General features: G+C 43.9%; 2 protein-coding genes across 2 annotated transcripts in view; one reads left to right on the top strand and one right to left on the bottom strand.

Annotated features, from left to right (window-relative positions):
- LOC126556764 (disheveled-associated activator of morphogenesis 1) overlaps positions 1-21,580 on the top strand; it is a 49,617-nt gene extending 28,037 nt beyond the window's left edge. Inside the window, exons 2-8 of the mRNA XM_050212242.1 lie at positions 11,051-11,401; positions 17,803-19,881; positions 19,941-20,077; positions 20,149-20,310; positions 20,378-20,938; positions 21,015-21,186; positions 21,251-21,580. Of these exons, the coding sequence (XP_050068199.1) occupies positions 11,051-11,401; positions 17,803-19,881; positions 19,941-20,077; positions 20,149-20,310; positions 20,378-20,938; positions 21,015-21,186; positions 21,251-21,580 (3,792 nt within the window). The remainder of the gene's footprint in view (positions 1-11,050; positions 11,402-17,802; positions 19,882-19,940; positions 20,078-20,148; positions 20,311-20,377; positions 20,939-21,014; positions 21,187-21,250) is intronic.
- Positions 21,581-25,053: 3,473 nt separating this feature from the next.
- LOC126557388 (poly(A) RNA polymerase, mitochondrial) lies at positions 25,054-27,175 on the bottom strand. Its single transcript, XM_050213140.1, has 2 exons — positions 26,913-27,175; positions 25,054-26,846 (listed from the first exon to the last, which is right to left on the bottom strand). Exons 1-2 carry the CDS (start codon positions 27,040-27,042, stop codon positions 25,054-25,056), a joined length of 1,923 nt encoding a protein of 640 aa, XP_050069097.1. The 5' UTR covers positions 27,043-27,175.
- Positions 27,176-27,538: the final 363 nt, after the last annotated feature.

Here is a 27,538-nt window from a genome sequence, read left to right as displayed (position 1 = left end):
CAGCGCATAACACAAGCGTAAAGCATTTCGAAATCATCACTGTTACGCTACCAATATTTATGCAAACCAAAGTCAAACTGAAAATTAGAAAGCCAACCCTTTCCATTGCCAGGCTCGAGGCAATACGAAGGGCGCTGGGTACCCATTTCAATTAATCACTAATCGTCCGCCTGCCACAACAACCGAGCGTCTTAATTACTGCAGCTTCATCTTCATTACACCCGTCGGTATGGTTTAGCCAAATGAATGGTTACGAGCTCAAACTCCCTATCCCTTTTTTATGCAGCAGATCGATGCAGTGAGGTGTTTTAGGCGCGAAAAAAATTCAAATAGTTCGAGTGTTTTCCAACAAACGATGAAGATGGCTCGTGCCAATCGTGCCATGGTAGGATCGAATTTTATTGCTGACCTACAATAACACGCCACCGGCACCACTGCCAATGACCGACCGAACGAATTTGGATCCGGTTAACTACACAACGTACGATAGAAAACATCGCTTAGACACTCAGAACACGTGCGAGATATATTTGCATACGGAATACACCCTATTTTCAGTCCACTTGGCGTACACCAAAGCCTGAATCCCTGAAATGAACTTTCATTACTTCTGCAAGTCGCGCGCCGCCGATGAATAATCCGGTCCAAAAAAGGGATCCTGGTTTACGTACATTAGCTAGCTGCACCTCATCGCGTCCGTGCACGCGCGCACACAGTTCAAGAGTGAAAGTAATTGTTCTCAACGAATAAGCCGGGTGAAAACACTATCACATCGCGACACTGAAACAACCACCAAACTGTGCGTTGTGCCCTTAAAAGTGATGGGGAAACTTTCGCCTAAACACTGCAGTCGTCTGGTATCTCCCAATCGATCAATTTACTCTCGAGGGATCCCGGGCACGTTCTACTTATGGAAGCTTCTGTTTTTTTTTTTACGAGGGTAAGCGCGAGTTTTATGTACGAGCTGTGTGCTTGTGAACAGCAGGGAATTTTATTTTCGGGTGTAAAAAAAATGAAAATAAAGCAGGTTAAATCCTGCGTGCCTGTGCAACAGGCGGGAAAGATTTTCGAAATGGAAATAAATAAGGTTTGCATCTTGGGCTTTAAGCGTCGTAGAAAATGAAACATCAGCTAGATAAAAAGATTAACTGTTGCTCGAATTGAACGTCTAAGAAAATAAAAATATTTGCACTTGGTCCCTAACAGCTTCAAAAATAGAAATAATTTTCAATATTGTACATCTCCTCCGTAATCTTGAGGATCAGTTTAGTAGCGTGTCGTTATTCAAATTAGTCAGATCTTCCAAGACTCACAACAATTGAACCTTCAAATGATTCTGTGTTGCTATCAAACTCGAGACTGCTATTATATTTCGTCAAAAAATTGTCACAATCATGCATACAACTCATAGGATGAACACATTTTTGATTGAAGTCTTTGGAATGTTTTGCCCGTCGCTTACAAATAAATATGAAGATTCTGAATGATATAAATATTGATTTTGATTTAAGTTTGTTTTGTTTCAAAAAATATTTTGAATCATACTTCAATTGTAATGTTATGGGTGGTCTAGTCGCAGGGGAGACAGTAGCTCTGGCAATCCTGTCCGAACCGTCTCCTCATACGTTGGACTGACTATACAGCTAAGAGCAATCCAAAAGCCAGGAACTACTTGCACACTGAACCCTCTCGAAATAAGTACCCGCAAAGACTATAAAAAATTATTTAAAAAAAAAACCAATGATTAATTTATGTTCATTTTCTAAACCATTCCTTCATTTTACTAAATCGCTTTCAAACCTTCAAATTATCAACTAAAAAATAATAAGAACGACCACCCTGCTGCTTAATAGAAAACGGCCATAACTCAATAAATCAAGAATGGTTTACTTCATCGCCGGGACATAAATATTAATTTATTTAAAATGCAACGAACGAATCGCATCTTCTCGGTGCACCATAAAGACACTGTTGGTGGCAACAGAAGCTCAATCAATTTGCAAATCGTACTTGATTCCGGCTTTTATTAAATATCCAAAGAGTCAAAGAATTCCTTAACGTCTTATTTAAAAGCTCTAAGACAATAAGACATCAGCTGCATTTCTAGAAAAACTATATTTTGTAGTAATTGACTAGTAATTGACATTGTTCATAGAATAGATCATTCTACAGCAACAAATACAGCTTTGCATCGCTCACAAATCTGTTCTGTGTACAATGATGCTTCTGATTAGTTCTCCAGATCTTGAACTAGATTTAGAGATACAAACAACAAAGCAGCATTTAGCAGACTCCTCCGTTTATGTGGAAGATATTGTTCAAATCATGAAACATTTGTTCATTATCTTTGTATTATTAGCAACCTTTAACAATGTAGGTCAGATCAGTGCTTTTTTTGCATTTCAATGTCGAAATTGTTTGTTGACCAAATGAAGCTACTTGTCAGATGAAAAATTCATTATTTATTTATTTTCGAACCTCGACTCTCCTCCTTACTAATCCAATTTAGACAGAGAAGAACAAAACCACGCCATGCTTCATCATTCTCACGCCCTTGACGGATTGGTGCAGAAAAGTATGAGATCCTCCTTCCTGCTCATCATCACTTACTATTACACTATTATGTGTTAATTTGCAAAACCAAACTTTTCATCACCACCATCTTCACTTTGTGCTGCTTTTGTTTATTCACCCTTTTTTTCCTGCCCTTCATATACAAAACGGTTCGGCTACCAAAAGCGATCCGATTAGCGCATTACCTCACACGGCCGTCTATATCTTAAATTCTGGCTCGGTGCTGAAAACCTAAACCTAAGGCCCAACGAAACAACAGCTCTGTGTTGTAGGACGAAGAAAAATCTTCCAAAACTCCCTTCTTTGTTCGCACACCACCGAATCCGTACGCCAATGTTTAACATTAATTTCACCGTTCGATGCTCTTAATTGGTCAGCATTACCAGATCGTCCCACAGCCATCCATGGTTTCCCAGCATTTCGGAATCGTGTACCGTGCCAGCCAGTTTGGCAGACAAGTGAGAATTAAACCAACCACCCATTCCCAAACCTGATCGACCGCTCATTGATTCGGTGCGATGATGGTGAAAGAACCATCACCTGTTTGTTTTGCTGCCTCTCCCTTGCTTTTCTTTGCTCCAGCAATCGTCGATCGCAACACGATCGTCTTACCATTCGCTGCACGAGATCACATGCTAATGGGTTGTTATGCTGTGGAGCTAAACATAGCACCACCGTGTGCAACGAAACAAAACGGTTTTACTTCCCATTCTGGTCTATTGTGAGAAAAGTGTTTGGAAATTTCACACCGGACTGTTTACACGTGTTGGTTTTCGGGGTGCCACCAGGTGCTATACATTTCACTTTTTTCTCTCGAAAGGGATTGAAGCGTTTTTTGAAGAGAAATTTGATTTCGATCCAAGCTTAATCGATCGGTAAGCGTAGACGATCGGGCTTAAATTGTGAGAAAAAGTTGTTTATTTTGTTTCTTACCATACAACAAAATGTCTCGTATTGAAAAATAATTATTTGTCCATAAGGAACTTAATTTGCTGATGAAAAAAAAACACCCCATATGATCATTAACAAGCGTCCATTCCGGTGCCGCATTCCAGCAGCAGCAACAGATAAAGAAATGGCGAAGGCGCAAAAATACTTTACCCTGTAGTAGGGCGATTTATTTTACGTAACCGCGAGGAATGAGCGTGATATTTTCCGCTTTCCAAATCCACCCACGACACGAGGTACTGTAAAAGGTACAGCGAACGAGAGGGGAGCGAGGAGAAGCTGGTAGGAAATGTCAAAAATTTAATTTCACACGTCGCGTTAAACGTATAACGCGGCTGTGTGTGCGTATTTTTTTTTTTATCTTCTCCTTTGCGAAACGAGCTTGCAAAGGGCGGAAATAGTTCGCCCTCAGTCTAATCAAAACCAGCGTGCTGTGTGAGGGCGTACAAGGTGTTCTTAAATGATTACAATAACGTTTAGAAAGAGCAAAAACAACCTGATCCTAAGCTTAAGACGTGAGAATTTGTAGATTTAATTTTTAATACAAACTTCTAATGGTTTTTATATTAAATTTAAAGTTAAATAGAAAGACTTGTTTCACTTTTTTTTATTCCTCCAGGGACTGGCGCTATTGCTTAGATCAAACTTTACGAACTAGATACAACAAAAAAATAGCTTGGAGATATTTCATTCTCCAAACTGAGTAAGGGCACCTCGTTTTTTTGTTTCTCTCTGAATACAAATTAAAATTCTATAAAACTTGCAATAAATCATACTAAATTAAAATGTTTGATGTAAATGCTTGACTACCCAGGACTGACAGCTTTGAGAACAATTAATCAAGAAAGCCTCGGCGATACAGTGGCCGAGATGATAGCGGATCGTATCACCACGGCTTTCTTAAGAAATCTGGACCGTATCTCCGTAGTATGGACTGATTATCCACCTACGTGGTTGCAATAAGTCTCTAGCAAGCCATTAGATGGCCGGCGTGACCTAGTACAAGAAGTTGGTTTTTACATTAAATTTAGAATTAAACTAAAGAACTTACTTCTTGCTACTCTGAACACAAAAAAGGAGAATAAATTTGTATTTGATATGGAATAGATAGTGAGAAATTACATTTTTCTCAGTAAATACTTGACTGCCCACCTATGGGTATACTTAGTCAAGAAATCCTCCGTGAAAGAGGTGCCAATCTTCACACGGCAGGACCGGTTAAAATTCCATCCAGACCGTTGCCTCTTAGCGGGGACTGATTATACAACTACGTGGTATCAATAAGTATATTAAGTCAGTATATAGCCAGCTTTAATATTTCAAATAGATGACGTTAAGAAAATCCAAAAAACCGGAACGGGAACATCCTGGATGAGATTTGAATCCCGATCCTGTCGTGTGAAGACCGGTGCCTTCAGCATTAAACCAATGTTATAAATCATAGATCATGACATTATGATTTATGGCATTATTTGAAGAAATCCTATCCAATAATCCTTACTACAGATAATACAAACAAATTCTTTTGAAAAGTTATGATAGAACCATGTAAGATCTATAATTTTACCCTAAAACTTGAAAGTAATCCAGTATAAAACAACAAACACTTTGTCTTTTTTAAGCGTATTTAAGACTATCCTAAGAATCCAGTATCTACCGAAGAGTGTCTGTAACAAATACTAAAAGAGCGCTTATTCACACCGATAACCGGCAATAAAAGCAAATGTCAGAATTCAATGTGAGTGGCATTTCGCTTTAAGGCAATACACCTAGCCGAGTTGCCAATCCCCGGAAAGCCAATGAACGCTGCTGGACCGTGTCTAATTGAATCATATCGCATCACCGTCATTGGCACAAACCACCTTTGCTTCTAGCATCAAACTAGACATTGCCCTCCAGTCTGGATCTGGACGAAATGTGAATAGACGACGACGACTCCAGGGCTTTACAAGTACCAATAGAAATAGAAATTCATTTTTCTAGGCGCGAAAATGATCATGCAACGTAGCTGACCTTTCGGGAACGTTTCCGTTACAGACTATGAGCAGTAGAAAAAAGACCCTGTGTAGCCACGATCTGTGGGCACGCAACACATTAACGCACCTAAGAAACCGTCTTGATTGTAGAGTAGTTTGAAGCAAAACTAGCTTCCGGCGCCAGATCGAGCTCACGTCGCGTCGCAGGATCGGGTCACTACATTAGCATACCATTGGGCCATGGAAATATTGCTCGCCAGTAAGCAGAAAAGTAACTTTTGCAGCAGGTTGTGTACTACCGCAACACGCCATTTGGCGCGCTGTCGTCATCGGCTGTTGGTCACGCTTTTGCTATGTTTGCACCCTTTTTTTACCAACTGCTGCCGCACTTGTTAGCGGTGCATTTAATTGGCTCTATTACGCGCCAGGCGACAGCGGAAGGGACAGTATGAGAGTAGTATCCATGCTCCTAACCCAGCGCTACTGAACACACTTTATCTGTCTCGAGAGTCTCCGGAGTGTTGTGATAAAGTTTTTGGTCACCACGTTCCGCTTGCGGGTAGCTACGGTCAGTTAGATGGACCCTCTCTCGATTAATCGATTTTATCCACAGATCCGCGTTAGTGGTTTCTGTGTATTGGAGTACCGGTACAGCAAGTACCGGGTACCGCTTACGGTAAACCACCCTCACCGATATTAAACGCACCCCAGTACGATTTATTGAGCAGAAAAAAGGGGAAATGTGGTATAAAATAGTTTCCTGCTGACCGTGCAATAGCCGGCAGTGTTTAGCTCTACCCATGGTGAAATGGATTATTGAAGGTAATAGATTGCGTAAACAATGAATTAATTTCCAATTGGAACTTTTAAGGGTTATTTTATCATCGCTAAAATTATTTCTAGCTGTGTCCTGAATCAATTATAATGATTCGAAATAAATCAAATATTATAATTTCCACAATTTAATTAGTCGTAATCAAGTCACAAAGAAGACTAATCAGATATCTTTGCCACCGTTTTGAAAAAATCATATTGTTACTGTTTGGCAGTGTAAACATATTACCCCTACATCTTTTCGCACCCATCCGTCCGTCTATGCGTCATAACATCTTCATCACCATCACCTAACGCGCGCATTTCACGGCCAAGGTTACACAGTAGCATCTGACTTCACGAGCGCATAATTTTCGGTGAAACTTTCCCACCTTCGCTACCTTCATTTTCACCTGCCAGTCAATTTCGTTTCCCACACACAGGTGGCCAATTTTCCAACCACGCAAGTGTACGATTTCATCTTTCACTCGTTTTGTACACGTTGACGGAACATCATTTCGCTCATCAAAAAATACAAAAAGGTCAACAAGAACGTCATCACCGGAATGGCGTGAATCTGATTGCCATTGAAGAATGGCTTGTTTGCACGCCTACGCGCGCGCACGATTGCAATACTTTCTGTATGGTCGAGAAAGGTTAAATCAATACACAACTCCTGGCCGGCAGATTGATGTATAAAGATCGCAACTACTTTCCCTTTCACGCGCTTTCAACAACAAGCCTCAGAACGAACGTAGGTAACCCCCAGCACAGAAAGCATACGGGAATGTCCACCGGTTGCCCACTGTCGAACCTGCACTAGCAACACCACTGCCACCCATGATAGGGGCGTGCGGCCGCCACCGTGGTAGGCAAATTGAAATGGAAAGTGCTAATTTTTAAAAATCGCACACTCATCGAAGGAGTGGCACAATTTGTTAGGGCCTTTTGATTCGTGCGCTCCCCGGATAAGGGGAGAAAGAAGTGGTCGATGCGTGTCGTACGATCGACGTTCGACGAAGGTGCACACGGGCACTATGCGGAGGACAGTTGTCGCGTTTGGAGGAGCATTACCTCATCAGCATACGCAGAAATGCTGGGACTTCATCAGAGGTCAGCCTGGCAGACCAGCCTTTTATGATTAACGGCAAACTAACACGGTGAACTTCTGGGCAGTCTGGTCAGGCATCCTGACGTGCCCGACCCCGATTTGAATTTATTGGTTTTAATCATAGGCTTCGTGTTTGTCTGCAAACCTGTCCTCCAAGAGATTTCTGATCAGGTAGTGAAAGTTGTGATCTAAACTGACAAGACTTATAGCTTGTTAGGGATGTGTAGAGAATTAAGTTTTAAACACGAAAACATGTCATTAGTCACTAATGTGTCCTAATTTTTTTTAAATCACCTGCAAAAATTTAGACATTGCTTAAACGATAGCAACAAGCCATATAAAGTTTTCGTTGTAGAATTTGAGTCCAATATCGGGTTTGGGATTTCAAAGCAACTGCATCTTTGCCTCACGATAGTCATGCATGTGACATTCTTTGAAAATCATCTTATCTTTGCACAGCTCATCCTACTATCTTTACGACTCTCAGTAAAACTTGAACTTGTTAGCAGAGCATCTCTTTCAACCTTCTGATACGAAACACGACTGCACGGCGCAAAATAATACCGCAACGGAAAGACGTTTGTTTTGTCTGAATCTTCACCTAGATAACGGTGGCCAAATAAACTCCCGACCAAACAATTACCCTGCGCAACTGTACTGCACAGACTCTGTACTTATCATTTCCCGTACCGTGGGAGCAGCTCACCTGTGCCCTGTAACTGTTATTTACCCAAACCAACCACTTTCCTAACCTTTTAGTCAAACGAAACCTGCCGCAGATAATGCTCCTCCGGTCTCTACAGCTACATCTTTGTGCAGGTACCCTACACAGCAACCACCAGCATCAAGTGGTTTGTTTTTCCGGACTTTCCCCCGATTAAAAAAATGGGAACCCATGCAACCATGGTTTGGCGATTGTTTGCCAAAGACCCGGAATCTTGGTCTTGGTGTTTATATAGGCAACCAGGTCATCCTGTTACCCCTTTACTGGTGACAAACTGTCGTTGCACTCCGCAGACATACACACAAGTTGCATTCCAACGCGTCACGTGAAGGGTCACGCGCGAGCAGGAAAGTTACACGCGATGTAGTTGTGTGCTCAGCATGGGCAAGCTCGGACATATTTGAACGAAGGTCAATGGTGAGTACTCAATACACTCAGTACACTCACTGTGTTAGAAATATGTGAAGGATGGTCACTGATGGTTAGTATTTTAGAGGAGTGTCAGCGCAATCTGTAGCATCAAACGTCGGAAGAATCCTTCACTAAGGACATCAGGTACGATCGATCAAGATCAAGACTAACGCTTGGTCGACCTTACCCACTAGGTGATCATGTACGATCCACCACATGTTAGCGCTATGATTAATGATGCATTCTTACCCGTTTGGGACCAGAAGGAGCGTAATTCTCGCTTCCAATATCCCACCTTCCCGGGGGGACACAAACCATGGCTACGCTCGCGCACTCAAATGATTGTATCCGTACCGCTAATGGTTTCCTTATTCAGTTCCTGCAACGGTGTGCTCTGATTTCTGAAACAAAACGTCACACATTTTATGACTTTAATTGGATAGACTGTAATGCGCCTCGGGTCTTCAGGCCAGCCGGCAAAACGCTTTATATGCAAAATATACACCAACTCCAGGTGAGCTCAGGTAGCTGTTATCTGGGGGGGCTGTCGACATTGTTGAGCACCGGCTCTTAAGCACAAGCTTGGTAAGGTAATGAGCGCGACCCATTAGGAAACTATGTCCATTTAACCGTTTGACAGGTGTTTCCATTTAGCTACTGCTAAACGATTGGATGATAATTGACTAGGACGGTGCACGAGTTTTGACGTATTAAGATTAATACAATGTGGTGATGATGTAACAACGATTATTTCAAATAACAAACATACAACTAAAACACAACAAACTCTGGTTTACATGAAACAATTTTAATGAAATGAGATATTTAAAGTAAATTGTATTATGAAGGAGTCTTAATTATGTTTATGCTCTACTTTAAAAAGTGCTTTAATTAAGCCATAAATTGGTTTTCAACTGACTTTTATCTAAACAAAACATCTCACCGGTAATTATCTGCATTCCATTCGATTGGTTCTGTTTTGTGTGGTTTCTTTATGCCTATTCTTATGTTTAACACATTTGGTACAGTTACATCACCTCCAAAATTCAAACAGACCGAAAAGGGCACACGCTCTCACACATGCTCGTAAGCATTGACAAACCAAGCACACACAAAAAACTACTCTTACGAGACAAAACCCCATTACATCGCTGCCGCGACAATTCCCATCCGTTACAAACGAAACAATGAATTTGGTCCCGAACCGCGAGCATACAAAAAAAGCGTCATGCTGACTCATCGATGATCGTCGACAGCGCTAACACCCGCTCCACAGCTAACCACATCTCTCAATTCAAAAATCATTCAATTCCCAACGACTTACAACGGCCAGCCACTCTGCCACCCGTGACATCACAACAATGAGCCCCTTTCTTTGCGGGAGGCACTTTCTTCAGTTTGTCTTCTACGAGAAAAAAAAACCGCATACACACATACACCAAAACCGTTACGCGACAGGTTTCCCTTTTTAAGCCCGACGGGGGTCAACGGCTCTTTGGGGTCAGCCGTTAAGATTCAGGCAGGATCGGGGAGATAAATTGTGCAAAAAAAATACAACCTCGCACATACTGATTCCAGTGACAAACGTCAACATTCGCCATCCCAACAACAGCACATCGATGTCATTTTTCACATCACTTTTTCGCGATCCCATTACCTCGTCCTTTTGGCCGTTTCTTTGCTTGCATCATTCAAATTACTGTCAAACGATTGATTCTTTTTGAGCAGCGAAAGTGGTTCCAGCACCGTTTTGGTGTGTTGGAAAAATGACTTCCCCGCTAAAGCTCACCCAAAAACCGCAGATGGAAAGTTTGGAACTCGAGGGAGAAAAGTCGGCTGTGAGGTTGACCAGGTGGAAGCTGTGGTTGAGCAGAAACTGAGGTTTGGATGAGAAATGGGGGCTTCCAACAATTTCAAGAGATCGACAAGACGTGGTAAGACCCCGAGGGCCCAAGTATGGCCTCCTCCCCCCGAAGCGTAAGCATACACATAATTAATGGGCCATTTGACCGCAGGCTGGGTACCAGATTCGCACGAACGCGCACCCTCACTCCCCAAGAGGGAATGTGTTTTCACCTCCATCGCTTGAAAACTTCACGAGACGGAAGTGGCGGATTTACCAAATATTTGTGGATGCTTAAAACCATTCAAAGGCTCTTTTGACAGTCGGTCTTTAAATTGCTGCATAATTCCAAAAGCGCTGAAGGATTGTCGGGTTTGAGATATGTAGTTTCTTAACGTCTTGGATCCGTCCGTTTGATCCGCAGAAAACCCAAACAAAAACTATTTCAAGATTATGCAAACAACCCCATCTTGCGAATTGTTATCGTTAAGTGTGCTCTTTCGGTATCTGTGTCATGTTTTAAGTAGACGGTCTACTCGCCTCTACTCATCAACTTCACGCGCCTTTCAATGTTGTTCAAAGAAAACGTAAACCTAACTAATGTAATCATTAAACTAATTTCACTTCACTACTCTCTCGACACCTTCCAGGGTATCCCGACGTGCCCGATCAATTTGGCCACGTTGCGGACGCGGCTGCCCGATCTCGGCAGCTGGAGCCTGCCCCACATATGCAAGGAAGCGGTCACAAATAGCGGCGGCACCACAACACCGGAGGGCACATCCGGTAACTACAGCAGCAACATCACCGCCACGGCCGACGCCTTCTACCAGCCGCCGGTGCCGGGTTCGCTTCAAACGGTCCCGGTCAACGGTACGGCCGTCACCGTACAACCAACGGCCCAGCAACACTACCACCAGACGAATCTGCACAAGCACTACAAGGCACACAAAAAGATGCCGGCCTTCCGTGGGCGCCGGGGCTGGTGTGGCTGTTTGCAGGTAAGCATTCCGCGTCATCTACACATATGAACGGCACCATTAGCAAACAATTACGTGCTCGTGGAGAACCTTACAAAAAACACGCAAAGTACAACCTCTGTAGATAATTGGGAAACATAAATAATGTTCCTTTGTTCGCGGTACAAATGTCACATATCTTGTATCAGAGTTGGGGCAATCGTTGCGATTCTAATGTCAATCGCATGTATTGATTACGATATTGCTTTTGTCTACTAAAACGATCCTCAAGCTACGTTGAAATTATGAGTATGGGAATTGTATATTGTTGATTCTAATCTATTTACATGATAACGATCGAGATTCCCAATTTACTTGTATATCTACTTTCTTTTGTAGGTTCGTCGCTTAGTAACTTTTTTTGCCCAAAGTCTTTTGTTTTTAGTTTGTAACATAGTCTAATCTATTTTTGAATCAGGATTTTGAAAAATAACACTACAAGAGCAGCATCTTAACTTCTTTTCGTTCGTCGCTTGCTCAAATCTTAGCTTAGAGTCTTTTGTTTTTAGTTGAGTTGTATGAGGTTTAAATACGTCTCCAAGATGCCGAATCGAAAATTCCATTCGATCAACATCTACTGCGCAAAATTTGCAAAATCATACAAAACCTTCTCAAATTGGATCTTTCCTCTAAACAAAGAAATCAAACCTAATTCGATTAAAGTACAACCATTTCAGCTAGAAAACGATACTACTTCACACTGTGCGACCGATAGGTTAAATCATCGACTAGCGCTAACAGCGTAAAACGCTCCCAATTTACTGCTCAACATGGGCGTCGATTTATTCTCCGATCGGAAGTACCACTCCGTAAGGACTCCCGGCGGGGGTTGCCTAGAGCCTTAAACTGAGCAGCAAGTTTGATCGTTCAGATCGACCCAAACGAACCAGTTCCGTACTCGTGTTGCGCTGCGTCGGTGCGTCGCCACCGGCAGTCGAGAAGTCCTGCGTGCCACACGGACCTGTCGATTTTGTGTACGATCATTTATCAACCGATATTCGCTCGTTACGGATACGTGTGCGGATGGAAGCTGCGCCTAGTGGAGTTCAAATTCCAAACACTTCCGCATCGAGTTTGTTTCACAGTGTGCTTGGGTGCCGCCTGCCAGCCAGCCAGCGTAGCCCGAGAAATGTTGGGATAAAATTTTAAATTTCGACACACATGCAAGGGAGCAGCAGCAGCACGGTGGAAGAATTACTTACCGGTTTCGAGTGAGCTTCGAGCAGCAGTATGCAGTTTCACTCTCGATTGATCATATCGGCTAAGCGAACGATCGATAGAAGCAATTTATCATGATGTTGTACATGATCGCGATATGCGCTCGGTATCGGTCGTGCGTACGCGCGCCGCACGTGGTAACTTATCGCGGGCCTGGGCGAATGTGCTCGTGGCGGACCTCTACCGCCTTTTTCTTTCTAATCCTAGACGATAAAATGCTTCCCTTCTTGAAAGCATTTCCATTATTTTAAAAATGATCAAACATTAGGGGAAAAGATCACCCTGCCCGGTACTATCCAATATGCTACTGATTTATGGCATGTTTTTAATCGATGTCTGGCCCAAATGATTTACTATCTTTTGCGGAACACATTGCGCTCCAACGATCCACATCATGCACATCATGCACTTGCGTTCCCGTAAAGATAGGAAACTCTCCCGCACTCGATAAGATACATGAGTGTTTATTAGTAATTAAACGGCACCCATGCTCGATAGTTGTCATGTCCGGATGTTGTCTTACTGTATCCTTCCTAGCACCATGAGCATGATGTAACGAGCGATTGGTTAGTTTTTTCATCTATTTTTAATCTTCAGAGTGTACGACTCTGAGTAGAGAGCTCATAAAATTAAAGCATGAACACTCCGTGGTTAATTACATTTTATCGTGCAAATGAAACGCACGGAGATACTATTTAAAGTGCTATAAAAAGGGTTTGGTTTATGATAATCGTGAATTTACGCTACCTTTTTAAAGTCATAAAAATTGATTAAAACATTGCACTTACAAAGAAGGACATTTCAAAATGTCAATTAATGTGTGTTTTCGTATTGGCAAGGTAATGTCAAGTCAAGTGTTTAAGGCTTTATTGTAAAATAAAGCCTTAAACATGATGATGTAAGAGGGATTGGATCCTAATGAAGCAATGCCATTCGGTGTTCCTTTCTCCTTCTCATTCGACCGTGATGTTCATTTCCTTCAATATGGGAAGCTGAGTAATGTTTACTGCCTGGCAATTTATAGCACAATTACCTTCCCAAAAGGAAGCTCCAGGTCCAACAATGAAGAAGTATGCCAAGATCAATTTATTGTTGCTCACCGTATGCAAATTATGGGTAGCATCAGCCATCTCACATAGCATTCCATAATTGGTGAAATCGATCTCCATTGAACCTCTGATACCGCCGGGTAGGAAACCATCATGTTCATGAAGAAAGACCGACCCTGACCATCATTGATGTGACACCCTCGCAGCCGAGACCCAACTACATGGAGTGTTTGTCCTTCGGATTTGCGGCTTTGACACTGACATTCGGTCACGGTTGATAACCAACCCCTTAAGCGATGAGTTTCGATACGCTTGAGAGGATAATATTTTGACGAGCTTTATTTTGCAATGCATATTGTCTGTCCGGCGCGGCTCAACAATAAGGAAACAATTCTGTCGAGCCATAATTTAAAGCGCCAATGGTGTTAATGCTCATACGAAAGCTCTGCAAGGTTTCTGGCAAGGTTTTATCCTCTTATGGACTATAGCCGACCCTTATCTTGGTGCTGTAAAGGCTGAAGAATACATTCAATATTTTCATGCTGTTAAATCTTTTCTTAACGCTACTGCTCGTAGGGATGTTCAGGCTTCTCGTCGCCATATTGCAGAATTGTGTAATGACCTCAGTAACGAGCAGTGTCCCTCAACCGCAACAAGCAAACCGGCTCGTACTCGCGTTTCGCACGGGACGATTGATTATGAGCGGGTTTAATTTATCCTATTCGACCTATTAGCAAACGACAACATTAAAAAACGGTGTTAATGGTAAATGCTGCTGTGCTGTGTACGGCTGCTGTGTGCACTGAGAGTAACGCATTAAGGTACGATATGTTTCCGGCAGCACATGTGATATAATTCTTCGTACGCTTACGTCTCCCGATACGACCAGATGCGTAAGCATTCGCAGATAAACAGATCGCGTCTACGTTACTATTTTGCGAATGTTACGATCTTACCGGGAGAGTTATTTTATTGACGGAAAAACTCTTGAACGTTGCTTAAAGAAGCATTGATTTGTATGTTTTTATGAGTAAAAAGAGAGGACATTACAAGCTTCAAACAACGTGGACTTTGAAAAAGACAATCACAACAAGACCGTACCCAAAATTAATCGCAAGGAGAAATAGTGAAGAATAAAAACAAACAGAGCAGACAGAAACCTGAAAAATGAAAATGTCTCAAGGAAACGAGCGTTTGATTCATTTTCTCTAAAATCCGGCTCATTGGATTTCGAAGGGAGATATTAAGTCACATCAAAAGCATCCTACAACTTGATGGAACTTAAAATCTTTTAAAGCATTTTGCGGTTCAGGATAATTGACGATATTCGCAAGCATTCAGTAAGGCAACTGCACCTTTAGAGCTTGAAGAATTATACAAAATGAATCTCTCAGAAAGCTTGCGAAATAATAGACAACCTAGACATGAGGCTTTTAAGGCTGTTCATAGATGTTTCCACCACTTTTTGGATGAGACAATATATGAAGGTAGATAACTATACTGATAAAACTCCCTAAATAACACTATAAAGGGTTTTTGTAAATTCCAATCTACCTTAACAGTACTATTAAGGCAAATTTTGACCATAAGGAAGGGTAATTCAACTTCAACTAAAGATCGAAACAAATTGTTTTAAGAGAAAAAGGTTCCAGGAATGATCTGCTCTTTAATATTCGAAGCAATTGGTCCAGAGGAGAAATTGGAAAGCCTACGATATCGGCTCAGTTGTACCTAAGTGCCACATTTGACCATTGCAGTAATTTGCTTTGCTTTTATTCAATGAAGTAATTTGTATTCCATAAAACTGAACTACCACTTCAATAACGTTTCTTCTTGACCAACAAACCTTGAAAGTAAATCATAAAATATGCTACGTCTTTTAATGTCCAATGACAGTTCGCACCGCAGTGCACAATTATCACTGCAACAATCGCTGGTACAATTCGCGACAACTGTAGACTGTTGGTAGAAATAGTTTAACAAGAAATCTTTCACTTCTGCTCAGCGAATTGGTGTCAATGACGGTCCCAGAAACAAATGTGACTGAACACTAAAATCGAAATCAATTCCGACCAAACGAGCGCCATGGGAAACGATGCACAAGTACACGAAAATTGCAACCAGATAGTTAGTTTAATAGTTTACAATTTTTTTTCAATTTTCTCACGCCTACCAACCTGTTCCTGTTGGGAGTTTTTTAGCCGTTGATAGTAACGTGCATTGCTCTAGTGGTACAGATTTTTTGCTACCCGTACTGCTTTACGGCTCGATTCGTGATTCAATCGTCATTAACAGAAACGATCGGAATATAGATCGATTTCCTGCTCAATTGAGCGAACGATTCATCTAATGTTGGGCACGTACCTAATCACTCATAATCCATGCTTATGCCCAATGCCTACCACTTTATCGGAAGAAAACACCGTTGATTGGGAGTGTTCCAAAACAGCAAAACGAACACGATTTTGATCGACTTCCTATAGTGCACCATCGCTCACGTCCTCATGCCAAAGGTACGAAAAGTTCAGAAGCATCGTGTTTCACGCAAACCTTCGCGATCGACCTTTACCATCACAACCCATTTTCGGACAAGCTGGTTAATGGGAAATCGGGAAGAAATACCCAGCATCCCGTAGTTTAATTCGATCGTTTCAATAGCAGTAATGATTTCGTACGCTTTAACACGAGCTATTTTCCCCTCAGCGTTGCGTACCCACCAAAACGGATCAATTCTTTCGATTCAGGCCAATTTTGCGGTTCTTCTCGAAACGAATTGTTGTATGTAGAGTAAATTTTTCGCAAATTGAATAATACTAATCATCCCTTGCGAGTGTGTTTAAATGGGAAAATGGGGTTGAACTGGGAGATTTCTGTTTGCATTATATTACGGTTGCAAAATCAAGTATGGAAAATCAATCGTAATTGTTTTAGCTGTTGCATATTGTAGCTTATTTTGCGAGTCTTTAAACCCTAAATACGAAATACTTTGTACATATTTTATAATCAGAAAATTATTAAAATGGAAACAAATTACATGTTTACATCCCAAAGTGTGGTTGCATACACACTTTACAAACTAAGCATGAAATTTTCAAGTAAAAACAACCCACTTATCTTCACACAAGCCTCCCAGACGTGGCCTATGCCTAAAGTTGACGATAACTTACTAGCTGTGTTCGCGAAACAATGTCTAGCCGACGGTAATGACGAGCTCTATGTGTGATGTAAAAAGCCTTTAGTGGATTAGATAATTGGTCTAGACACATCAAAATAATAACAACAGACTACTCCAAAAACCGTCCTTAAAATGGTTAACATTTAGTATAGACTCAGGCATCGGAGTTAGATTTTGAGCCGTTCAGAGGACTACTGCAGCAGACCTCGCGAGATTGAGTAAACTTAACAAGTACTTCTTCTACAAGTGCACCGGTTTTCACACGACAGCCAGCAAGTCTAGTAAGCCGTTAAATGGCCGGCGTGACCTTTTAGAAGGACTTTAAGCCAAGAAGAACAACTACTTCATCGAGGTGATATGTAACTTATGGCACAGTAAGTTATATCTCCACTCAACTCCTCGATGGGTATTGAAATATTCGTTTTTAATTATGGAATACTATTCCCGAGATCAAATGGGACTTTAATATGATTTACATATTATTGTTGTGGCGGTTTACAACCAAATATGTACTAGTTTAATAGCAAAAAGCTAGTTTAAACGCTGTATATTCTTTGTTCAATTAATAAAGTGTAGATGAAAGAAACTTTTAACTGACTTTATCTTAAGAGTTTAACAACATTTTTAATCTTCATTTTCTCCTACCACTTTTGGAACAATTCTTGCACAAAGACTTTGATTTCATCAAAGCAACCTGTAATGCAATTAGTTAGCTAACAACAAGCGAAGACGTTAGGGAAATGCAGTTTTAACTCGAATTTTGTCTGTTGTCTTTTTGGAAAAAATTACAATTTTTTAATGGGTTTCCTATCAAAGATAATTTGGTTTGTAGAGAAAATCTTTCTGTTCATATTCTTTAAACAAGTTCGTATTATCTCTGAGAAAACAAGTTCCTTTTTAGAAGTAATTTTTAAACTATTTTTCTCTCACCCCAACAACAGGATGACGAACCACCCGAAATCTGTGTGGTCGAGGGAGTGTTCTCCCTGCAAACACTCACACCCACCCAACCAATGCCGGCCATCGACGAGCTGGACAGCAAGTTCGCCGAGTTGGTGGAGGAGCTTGACCTCACCGCACCGAACAAAGCGGCCATGATGAGCCTACCGCCGCAGAAAAAGTGGCAAATCTACTGCTCGCGCAAAAGTCCCCTCGACAGTGGTCCGAACGGTACACCGCTACAAACAGTGCCACCCTCGCCCGAACACTACATCGAACGGTTAAAGGATATGGCGGTACAGCTGAAGGCATGCGCACCGGACGAGTCGCCGACGCACGAGTATGGTCCCAAGATCGAGTCACAAACAGCACTGTTCGACGCGCTCAAGACGGCTCTCCGTACCTCTGCGCACAGTTTCGTGATACGCTTTATCGAACTGCAAGGCCTACCGGCACTGCTGGAGCTGCTGCAGGTGCTCGACATACGGGTAGCGAACAGCCCTCTGCACACCAGCCTGATCGGATGCATTAAGGCACTGATGAACAACTCCACCGGCCGCTCGCATGTACTCGCCCATCCGACCGGTATCGATACGATCGCACGCTCGCTGGCAGCCGACAACATCAAGACAAAGATAGCAGCGCTTGAAATACTCGGTGCGGTATGTTTGGTTCCGGGTGGACACAAGAAGGTGCTGACCGCGATGCTTAACTATCAGGAGTACGCGGCAGAACGGGCCCGCTTTCAGGGCATCGTGAACGATCTCGACCGCTCGACCGGTGCGTACCGGGATGACGTCAACCTCAAGACGGCCATCATGTCGTTTATCAACGCCGTGCTGAACTACGGACCCGGGCAGGAGAATCTCGAGTTTCGGTTGCATCTGCGCTACGAGTTCCTGATGCTTGGCATTCAGCCCATCATCGACAAGTTGCGCAAGCACGAAAACGATACACTCAACCGCCATCTGGACTTTTTCGAGATGGTTCGCAACGAGGACGAAAAGGAGCTGGCGCGCAAGTTCGACCACGAGCACGTGGATACCAAGAGCGCTTCGGCCATGTTTGATCTGATACGTCGCAAACTAAGTCATTCGCCAGCCTATCCGCATCTACTGTCGCTGTTGCAGCATATGCTACTGCTGCCACCTCCCAGTACCGGTCCGAACGCTCAGCACTGGCTACTGTTCGACAGGGTTGTCCAGCAGTTGGTGTTGCAGCACGAGGAACGTCCAGCCAGCGACTGTCTCGATCCGGATGCACCGGGTGTGGACAAGCGCTCCGAAACAGGTTCGGTTGCGTCTGCATCGCTCAAACTACAGGACCCCGACGTAGCACCACTCTCGATCGATGTTCGAAAGATCGTTAAGTTGCTGGTGAAAGAGGAAGAATTGGTGGCGGCCCGTACTCGAGCCGAAGATCTGGAGCGTGAAAACTCTGAAATAGCAGCACGACTAGCCAAAAAGGAGCAAGATCTCGACCATCGAACGCAAGAAAAGGAAGACCTCGAGACCTCGCTAGCCCGTATGCGGGAGCGATTGGAGAAAGAAAGCGCCAATCATTCACAGGCGGTACAGCGAGCACTCAATGCGGAAATGCGTGCCGAGGATCTACAGCATCGGTTCGTTAGTGAGCAACAGGAACGGCTACGTCTGGAGCGTCTCGTTACGGAGGGTAGCATTCCCGATGATCAGAAGGTTGCCGGATTACAAGGAGCCAATTGTAATGGACAGGCAACGTCACCTCCACCACCACCACCAGCACCCTGCAAACTACCACCTCCTCCACCACCACCAATGATGATGCCTGCCGCACCGCCACCACCACCAGCACCGGGTGGTTTGCCGAAAATGGCACCGGCCGGTCCGCAGGCACCTGCAGCTCCGAAAGCTCCGGAAGCACCGAAGAAGAACGTTCCCCAGCCAGCCAACCCGCTCAAAAGTTTCAACTGGTCCAAGCTGCCCGACAGCAAGTTGCAGGGCACGGTGTGGAGCGAGCTGGACGATACCAAGTGGTACAACAGCATTGAGCTCGAGTCGATCGATAAGCTCTTCTCTGCCTACCAGAAGAACGGTGTTGCGGTAAGTGATCGCAAGTGATCTATGGTACGAAGTTCCTCTAACAACAATTTCTTCCACAGAATGATGGCTCAATCGAGGACCTGCGATTAATCGGCAAGAACAAGGCCAAGATTTTGTCCGTGATTGATGGACGTCGGGCACAGAACTGTACCATTCTGCTCAGCAAACTAAAGATGACTGATGAGGAAATCTCCAAGTAAGTATCGCAATCTTCCTGAATGTTCTGTAATCCACACCTCAAAACTCACTTTAAATGTCTTATTCTAGGGCAATCTTGTCGATGGACTCTAATGAGCAGCTGCCGATCGACATGGTGGAGCAATTGCTCAAGTTTACCCCGTCGGCCGAAGAGCGTGCACTCTTGGACGAGCACTCGGAAGACATTGACTCACTAGCACGTGCCGATCGGTTTCTTTACGAAATCTCAAAGTAAGACCCCCAACTGCTTCCAAAAAATGCACATCCAACTTACATTAACCACACCTTCCAATTGCAGGATACCTCACTACGAGCAGCGGTTGCGTAGTTTACACTACAAGAAGCGTTTCCAGGTCACCGTAAACGATCTAGCGCCGAGAATCGCTAGCGTTATGGAGGCGTCGCGCGAAGTAGCTCGGTCGCGCAAACTCCGAAAACTACTCGAGCTAGTCCTTGCGCTCGGTAACTACATGAATCGTGGAGCACGTGGCAATGCGTCTGGTTTCCGACTCGCCTCACTTAACCGCCTGGCAGACACAAAGTCTAGTGCGGCTAAGGGTACGACGTTGCTTCACTATCTGGTGCAAATCATCGAGAAGAAGTTTAAAGACATCCTCACACTCGAGGAAGATCTGCCGCACGTGAAGGAAGCCTCGAAGGTGTCGCTCGGTGAGATGGACAAAGACATTACGATGCTTCGTGCCGGACTGGCGGAAGTGAATCGTGAGATTGAGTTCCATCGGAGTAGCGGTGCATCGCAGCCTGGTGATCGGTTCCTGCCGGTGATGCGTGAATTCCACGCCCAAGCTTCGGTACGCTTTGCCGAACTGGAAGACCAATTTCAGGATATGAAAACGAGGTATATACGAATGTGTAGTTCAACGCGTCGAAGAATTAGAATAAAACTTATGTTTCATACATTTCCACACAAACAGGTTTGATCGTGCCGTTCGACTATTTGGTGAGGATGGTTCGGTTGTGCAGCCGGAAGAATTTTTCGGCATCTTCGACGGGTTCCTATCCGCCCTAATGGAGGCAAAGCAGGACAATGAGAATTTCCGACGGCGCCAGGAAGAGGAGGAAAAGCGTGCCAAGCAGGAGGCCGAGGTAAACACCTAAAAAACATATCTCCCTCAAACAAAATTTCATGATCTTCTCCTCTTTTTCTTAGCTCAAAAAGCGAACCATTGAACGTAAGTCAAAGGAAGGTTTGCTGAATTCGGTCGCCGGTAAGTTGGGTCTCAAGTCCAAACATACGAACGGTACCAACGGTGGTCCAGTAACTGCAGCCGATGCCAACAACAAGGGTGAGTTCGATGACCTCATTTCGGCACTCAGGACGGGTGACGTCTTTGGTGAGGATATGGCCAAATTTAAACGTTCGCGCAAAACGCGCCTCGGACCGAACGGGACCAACAATACGTCACCACCGCGCAGCCGGAACAGTATCGGACGTGAGGACAGCCGCGAACGGACCGGTGTCGTGAACCGGCGACAATAGACGTGCCCCGCGTTTCCTTCACCCTCTTCTCCTCCTCCCCTTCTTTCCGGTTGATTAGCCGATGGTAGATAGATGTGAAATCCCGCGAACGGCCAGTAGATAAATCAATCTCATTGTAACACATGTGTCTCCACACATGTGATTAACGTCGCAATAGCAACATTGCATACATTTGGGCGCGTTCTGTTTTGTTGATTACGCAAAGAGATGTGGTCTAGGAAAAGGGGCGGACAAAACCGATTGCTTTCAGGGAACGCGTGAACGTAGGCCAAATTTTTGTAGCAACTGAGTAGCAGCTTTCCCGTTGCCCTGGACTTCATCCTTGATCGCGTATTGGTATTGATTCATTTTCTGTGTACAGTGCTTAGCGTGCAGTTAGCTTTAAGTTTACCTTCGATCCCTCGTACCGACATCGAAACCAAGAGTCATCGTTATCAGCCTAAAAGGTTTAACTTTTTTAACTAGAAATAGCTAATAACTCACACAACAATCCTCGGAAAAGTCAATCTCTCTCACACAAACAGACACGCAGCAGACCTATATTTCCCATTAGACCTCTTTCCATCTCGTCGTTTCGTTTCTTCGTGTAATTAATTTATTTTAATCCGTATGCATTCCTCCTATACTACCGCTAATTATTCATGCAACTATTGGAGGCAGACCGAGAGGACAGAAAGTAGAGAGAGGACAGGAGTAGTAGTAGTAGTAGTAGTAGTAGCAAGGAAAGGTATAGAGATTAAAGAAAGCGCAAAAAAGTGTACCAAGTACATTCACGAATGTATAAACACCCTTACACGCGATAACGAGATTATATTAAAATGGATATTATTGTGAACCGAAAGTAACAACAACAAGGAATCAAAAAAACTTATACTTTGGAAACACTTTAAGCCGTTAGAGCTCTCAAGTCGTTTGAGATTTCGTATATCGAATGTAATCAATGAGACATCGCTCATGAAGTCGCAAAACGTCTTGTTGCGATACTCGCGTGTAGCACCCCTAATTGAAGGCGGTGTGTATTTTTAAATATTCTTTCCTTTTTTGGTCACTACGAATAGCGTGGAATATGAGTTCAAGAGAAAGGAGCAAAAGATAAGTTTTAAAAACAGCAGGGCTATCCCATCCAAATCATCCCGCACGCACCAAGTCGTAGCTGTGGCAAATACATGTTGTGTAGTGATTCCCGGCGAAATTGTAATCATTATTGTAATAGTAAAGTGAGATGGCAAAGAGCAAACAAGAACGAGTATATAGAATAGTCATTCTTAGCGATCGTGAGTTGTGTGTACTCTGAGGATTTGTAAGGAGCCTTTTTGTTGTTTTATATCGTTTCGGGGTTTTTTTCTTTTCGTTTTAGACCATAGTTTCCCATTTTAGACGGTAGAGTGTGAAGTTTTAGATAGACAAGAGGCCACCATCAGAAGGCCACCCGGTGAGGGCTGTATTTTGTTTTGCACAAGCATCATCAACATGATCATCATTATTGTACATATAATCCAGTTATATCGATTGATGAGCGAGAAAGATCGGGAGTGAAGAGAAACTAGATCTTTTTTTTAGGAGTTACGGGGGTGGACACTGTAGGGACAGAGAAACCGGTACACGACTGGCACATCTACCCCTAAACGGACATTGAGCAAGAGATTTGGGCAGCACACAAAACCGTTAAACCAATTGCAAATTCGCTTTTGATGGCACCTTCAATTTTGATACACTTTCCCCTCTCTCTTCCTCTTTCCGTGTCCTTCGTGTCTGTGTATCCTGTATATGAACGTGGTTTTAGGTTGCTTCACCATCCAGAAAAGGGCGACAATGATCTCCTCCATGGTGGATAGCTTTGAACGCAAAGCAACAAGTATGTGTTAGTATGGATGTCCCTTGTTGTGTTTGTTATCCTTTGCTATGGATGTACTAGGAACGTTAGCGAAGAAGAAGGGCAGAAAAGTCCAATTCTATGGGGGCCCGTTGTGAGACGGATGGCACAACTTTTTTTGGACACATTTTTTCCGAGAAAGTCACAAACAAAGTACGGAAACGAAACTGTAAAACTGTTGCACCCGCTCGGCTATCAATCCCCAACCCCCGGTAACAGTAAAGTAGTAGCATTGTAGAGGTGGGGTTAATTTTTCTAGCGATTTTTCTCTGGTGGATCGATCGATGTGTGCACGTGAAACGTTTTGCTCGGGATGACGAAAACCATTAATATTGAAAAATAAAGAAATCAAATATAAAAACCACACCTCGATAATTTCTTCAATTCTTTGAGAATTCAAATTTAAAATATTTACTTACTTATCAAACGCTCCAACCGCTTCGCGGTCTTAGCCTGCTGCAGAATCATACCGGCATTTCTGGTGGAGGCATCAACGCAATCACACCATCTCAATTTGAGCCTACCACGCCTCCTCTGTCCATGTGGACAAGCTTAAAAGGCTTTACGGGTTGCCAGCCATCCGGATTCATTCTAACGACCATGACCAACCCACCGGACCCTGACGAGTCTAATGCACTGTACGATAGCGAGTCCATCGTACAAGCTCATAGAGCTCGTCATTGGAGGGACTCTTCCATCGTCATACGGGGTCAAAAATCCTTCTGAGAATCTTCCTCTGGGACGCAGCTAAGAGGGTTTCGTTAGTTTTATTTAGACTCCATATCTCAGAGGCGTGAATACCGGGACTGTAAAAGTTCTATAAAGTCCCAGCTGTTTAGAGTGAACCAGTTTCCTCAAACAGTAGAAATACCGGTTGGCAGCCAGCACCCTAGTATCTCAAAATCAATGCTATTGCAGGTGCTGACTTTTGACCTAAAATACGTGAAGTTTTGGACAACCTCGAAGGTGCGGTCACCTATCCGCCCGAGGTTTTCCGAAGCCTGCTCGAGGAGAGTCTTATACCAATGATGTCTATACTATCAGCGTATGCCAGGATCTGCTTGACTAGTAGAAGATGATTGATGGATGAAGATGGTAGAAGAAGTTTCCACCTCCGGTTCGCGGATCTGCCTCTCAAGCGCTTGGTTAAAGAGTACTCAGGCTAGCCCATCTCCTTGACGAAGACCCTTGATGGTATCAAAGAGCTCCGACAGTTTTCCATCCACCATCACCTGGCATGCGACGTAGGTCATTGTCATTCGTATTAGTCTGGTAAGTTTGGCCGGGATGCTAAATAAGCTCAATGTTTCGTACATTTTTACCCTGATTCTGCTATCGTATGCGGCCTGGAATTCGATGAAGAGATGGAAAGAGTGAAACTGCTGCTCCGCCATCTTCTTCAAGATGACCGACGCATGGAGAAGATCTGATCTGATTACCCGTTTCGGATAGTTAAAGAGTTTCCACCTATCTCCTCTACGAATGGGACAAGTCTATGGTGTAGTTCTTCCTATATTGAATCCACTATTTTCGTGTCATTTTTTCTTTTATTTTTAATCCTCTTCTAGCTCTTAATAGAAATTCGCTTCACCCTTCACTATCACCGTCGTTTAGTGTTTCGCTTTAGCTTCACACCCGTACCTTCCAGCGAAGTGCTTGTGGTTCTCGCTTCCACCCGAGAACCGCCCGTACTTAGCTTCTGTATTTCCGTTTTTGCTGCACGCTGTATGGCGGCGATTTGATTCTTAACCGCCGTATTTCGATACTGGGTCGTTGTGGTCAAGGTGTCTTGATCGACCGGCACCTCGTCAAAGATGTCCTTAACGTTAAGCATACGCTTGGTAAAGAACATTTGTGGCGTTATGCGTTGTTGTTGCTTTGGACCGAACAAACTTACGAGACCCCAAGGTTCGGTGGCGCTCGGTGATGCTGTGGTGTTACCAGATTCTTTCCCGTGCGCTTCCAGCAGCCACACGGCATTGCGCACCTGCATCCGGAACAGTTCCGTCTCCTCGAGATTAACGTTCTTGCTGACGTTCAGCACCGTTTCCAGTGGGTTAACGATGTACATTGGGCTGTGGTCGGGTTTGAGGATGGTCGAACCCAGGTTGAGACTGATGGCACGCTGATTGAAGTCAAACTGTGAATAAAACTCGAAAAACTCCACTAACAGCTGCTCGAGCGTTGCCTCATTTTCGCTTCGAAACGAACCGTAAATGGAAGGATTTTTTAGAAAGGTGTACGCCCACTCCGCTTCTCCTCCTTCACCGAATCGTGTGACCGGTGGAGAATTGAGATGCTGTTGTGACGATGCCGTGCTGAGTTGGATCAACCGGTTTATGGATGGCAGTATGGGACGTGCTAACTGTTGCAGGAAATACATGACCAGCATGGTGAGGGAAAAGTTTGTAATCCAATAGCCAGGTGTTTGATTCGTTAGTCCAACGGATTGTGCCCAACGGCGTACACAGAATGTAAGTGGACGAACCCGCCCATCCAACTGGCCGAATAGGTACAACAACTCCGACATGTAAACTCCGGCTGTATTGTTCATCGTTAGATCAATTTCCAGGTCCAAATGTTCGTGGTGGTACTTAACGATCGGTACACGAGCCTTTAATATGCGGCGCACACTGTTGACGCCGGGCAGAAACAGCTGCAACACATCACCGATAGATTCCAGCTGTCGTTGGACCTGTGTGCGCTCGTTCGGATTGGTTGCCTTAGTGTGATACACTAGCCGCGAGTTTCGATCCGGTGGTTCACCGGACCGTGAGTCCAGATCCAGGATCACATCCAGATCGCATCCCATCCGACCGTATCCATTGACGGAGGAACCGAACGGATGGGCAACCGCTTGCGGGAACATACCCTGCAGTGAAGATTCTAACTGGCGTACGGCCAGAAAGCGTAACCGCTTGCCCAGATCGTTAAGCTTTGTTAAACGATGCAGTATCGTGATTTGATCGTCGATACTTTCCGCAGACGAGAGAAGACTGTTCAGTTCCGTCTCTTCAATGGCATTTGTACCGGCTACCAGGGAAAGTGGTCGTTTAGGTTCTTCGCGTGCGATTAGTTTTGGTTTGGGACCGGTACGAAACCACATAAAAATAGACCTTGCTCGTACGCCTGGCCGTTCGGTACTGAAAACACCGGACTGCATTGCAGTGTTCGCTTGGGCGGTCGAGCCAAACTCGAGCAGTATGTAGTGACAGTCGCCATCCGCATCTCCCTCCACCCGGTAATGGTGCGAACTTTCGATGGTGCCGAACTGGGAACAGTAGTGGTACAACTCGTTGTACGATCGTTCCGAGCTCACCTGCACCAGTATGCTTCTTCTAGCTTCCGCACGTCTCGCGGACAGCATTGTGTCAAACGTCCGTACATTGTTGGCTGGAACAGAGGAAAGGCTCGTTAGAAATGTATTCGGCCGGGCCGGCAGCTTTCCTAGCACATTACCACTGCAATACCGAACCGGACAGGGTGTACGGAACTGCCGGCATGGCGATGGTTCCAGTATCCGCCGGATGTGACCGAACTCAGGAACCGTTCGTTTGGAGCGAGTTGTTGTGCGCCATATGTGCAACATAGTGGCAGTGCTCGCTGTTGACCGGATGAAACGAAGAATCGCTTAACCGGCGGATATACAAATTATTTACACACAAAATTTGCCGAAACAACACAACTTTTCTGTTACATGATGTGTGTGTTTTCAACGTGTTCTGTCAAAGTCGACTGACTGCACGCAACACAACAATGCTGTCAGTACAGTGTGTTTTGCAGGTTAGAAATGCCAGCAACTATAGCGGTGCAATCGTTTGGATTATAATTTTTTCAGTGCAAATATTCTTATTGAATCATCTTAGCCCTTTTATATCACGATATGCCTAACATAATATTTAATTTCACATATTTTGTTCTATTTTAACGCCGGTTTTGAACTTCATCACATTTAACAAACATTGACTAGGGTTTTTCACTGGGCTTTATTTACGTCTTTTTCGTATCGGGGCAGCTGTCAAAACGGCCCATGCCGCACGTCGTGTACCGAATTCACTCGCACTGTGAAAATCACATGAAATCAT

Source organism: Anopheles maculipalpis, chromosome 2RL (genome assembly GCF_943734695.1).
Source record: "Anopheles maculipalpis chromosome 2RL, idAnoMacuDA_375_x, whole genome shotgun sequence".
Lineage (NCBI taxonomy): Eukaryota > Metazoa > Arthropoda > Insecta > Diptera > Culicidae > Anopheles > Anopheles maculipalpis.
This window is presented reverse-complemented; position numbering and strand designations above follow the sequence as displayed.

What these genes read in the sequence shown, in the direction of transcription:
- LOC126557388 (XM_050213140.1), bottom strand. Translation starts at nt 27,042, where the DNA reads ATGTTGCACATATGGCGCACAACAACTCGCTCCAAACGAACGGTTCCT. An exon ending in TCCGGTTCGGTATTGCAGTG is followed by an intron (nt 26,847 to 26,912) that starts GTAATGTGCTAG and finishes CCTCTGTTCCAG; the next exon opens with CCAACAATGTACGGACGTTT.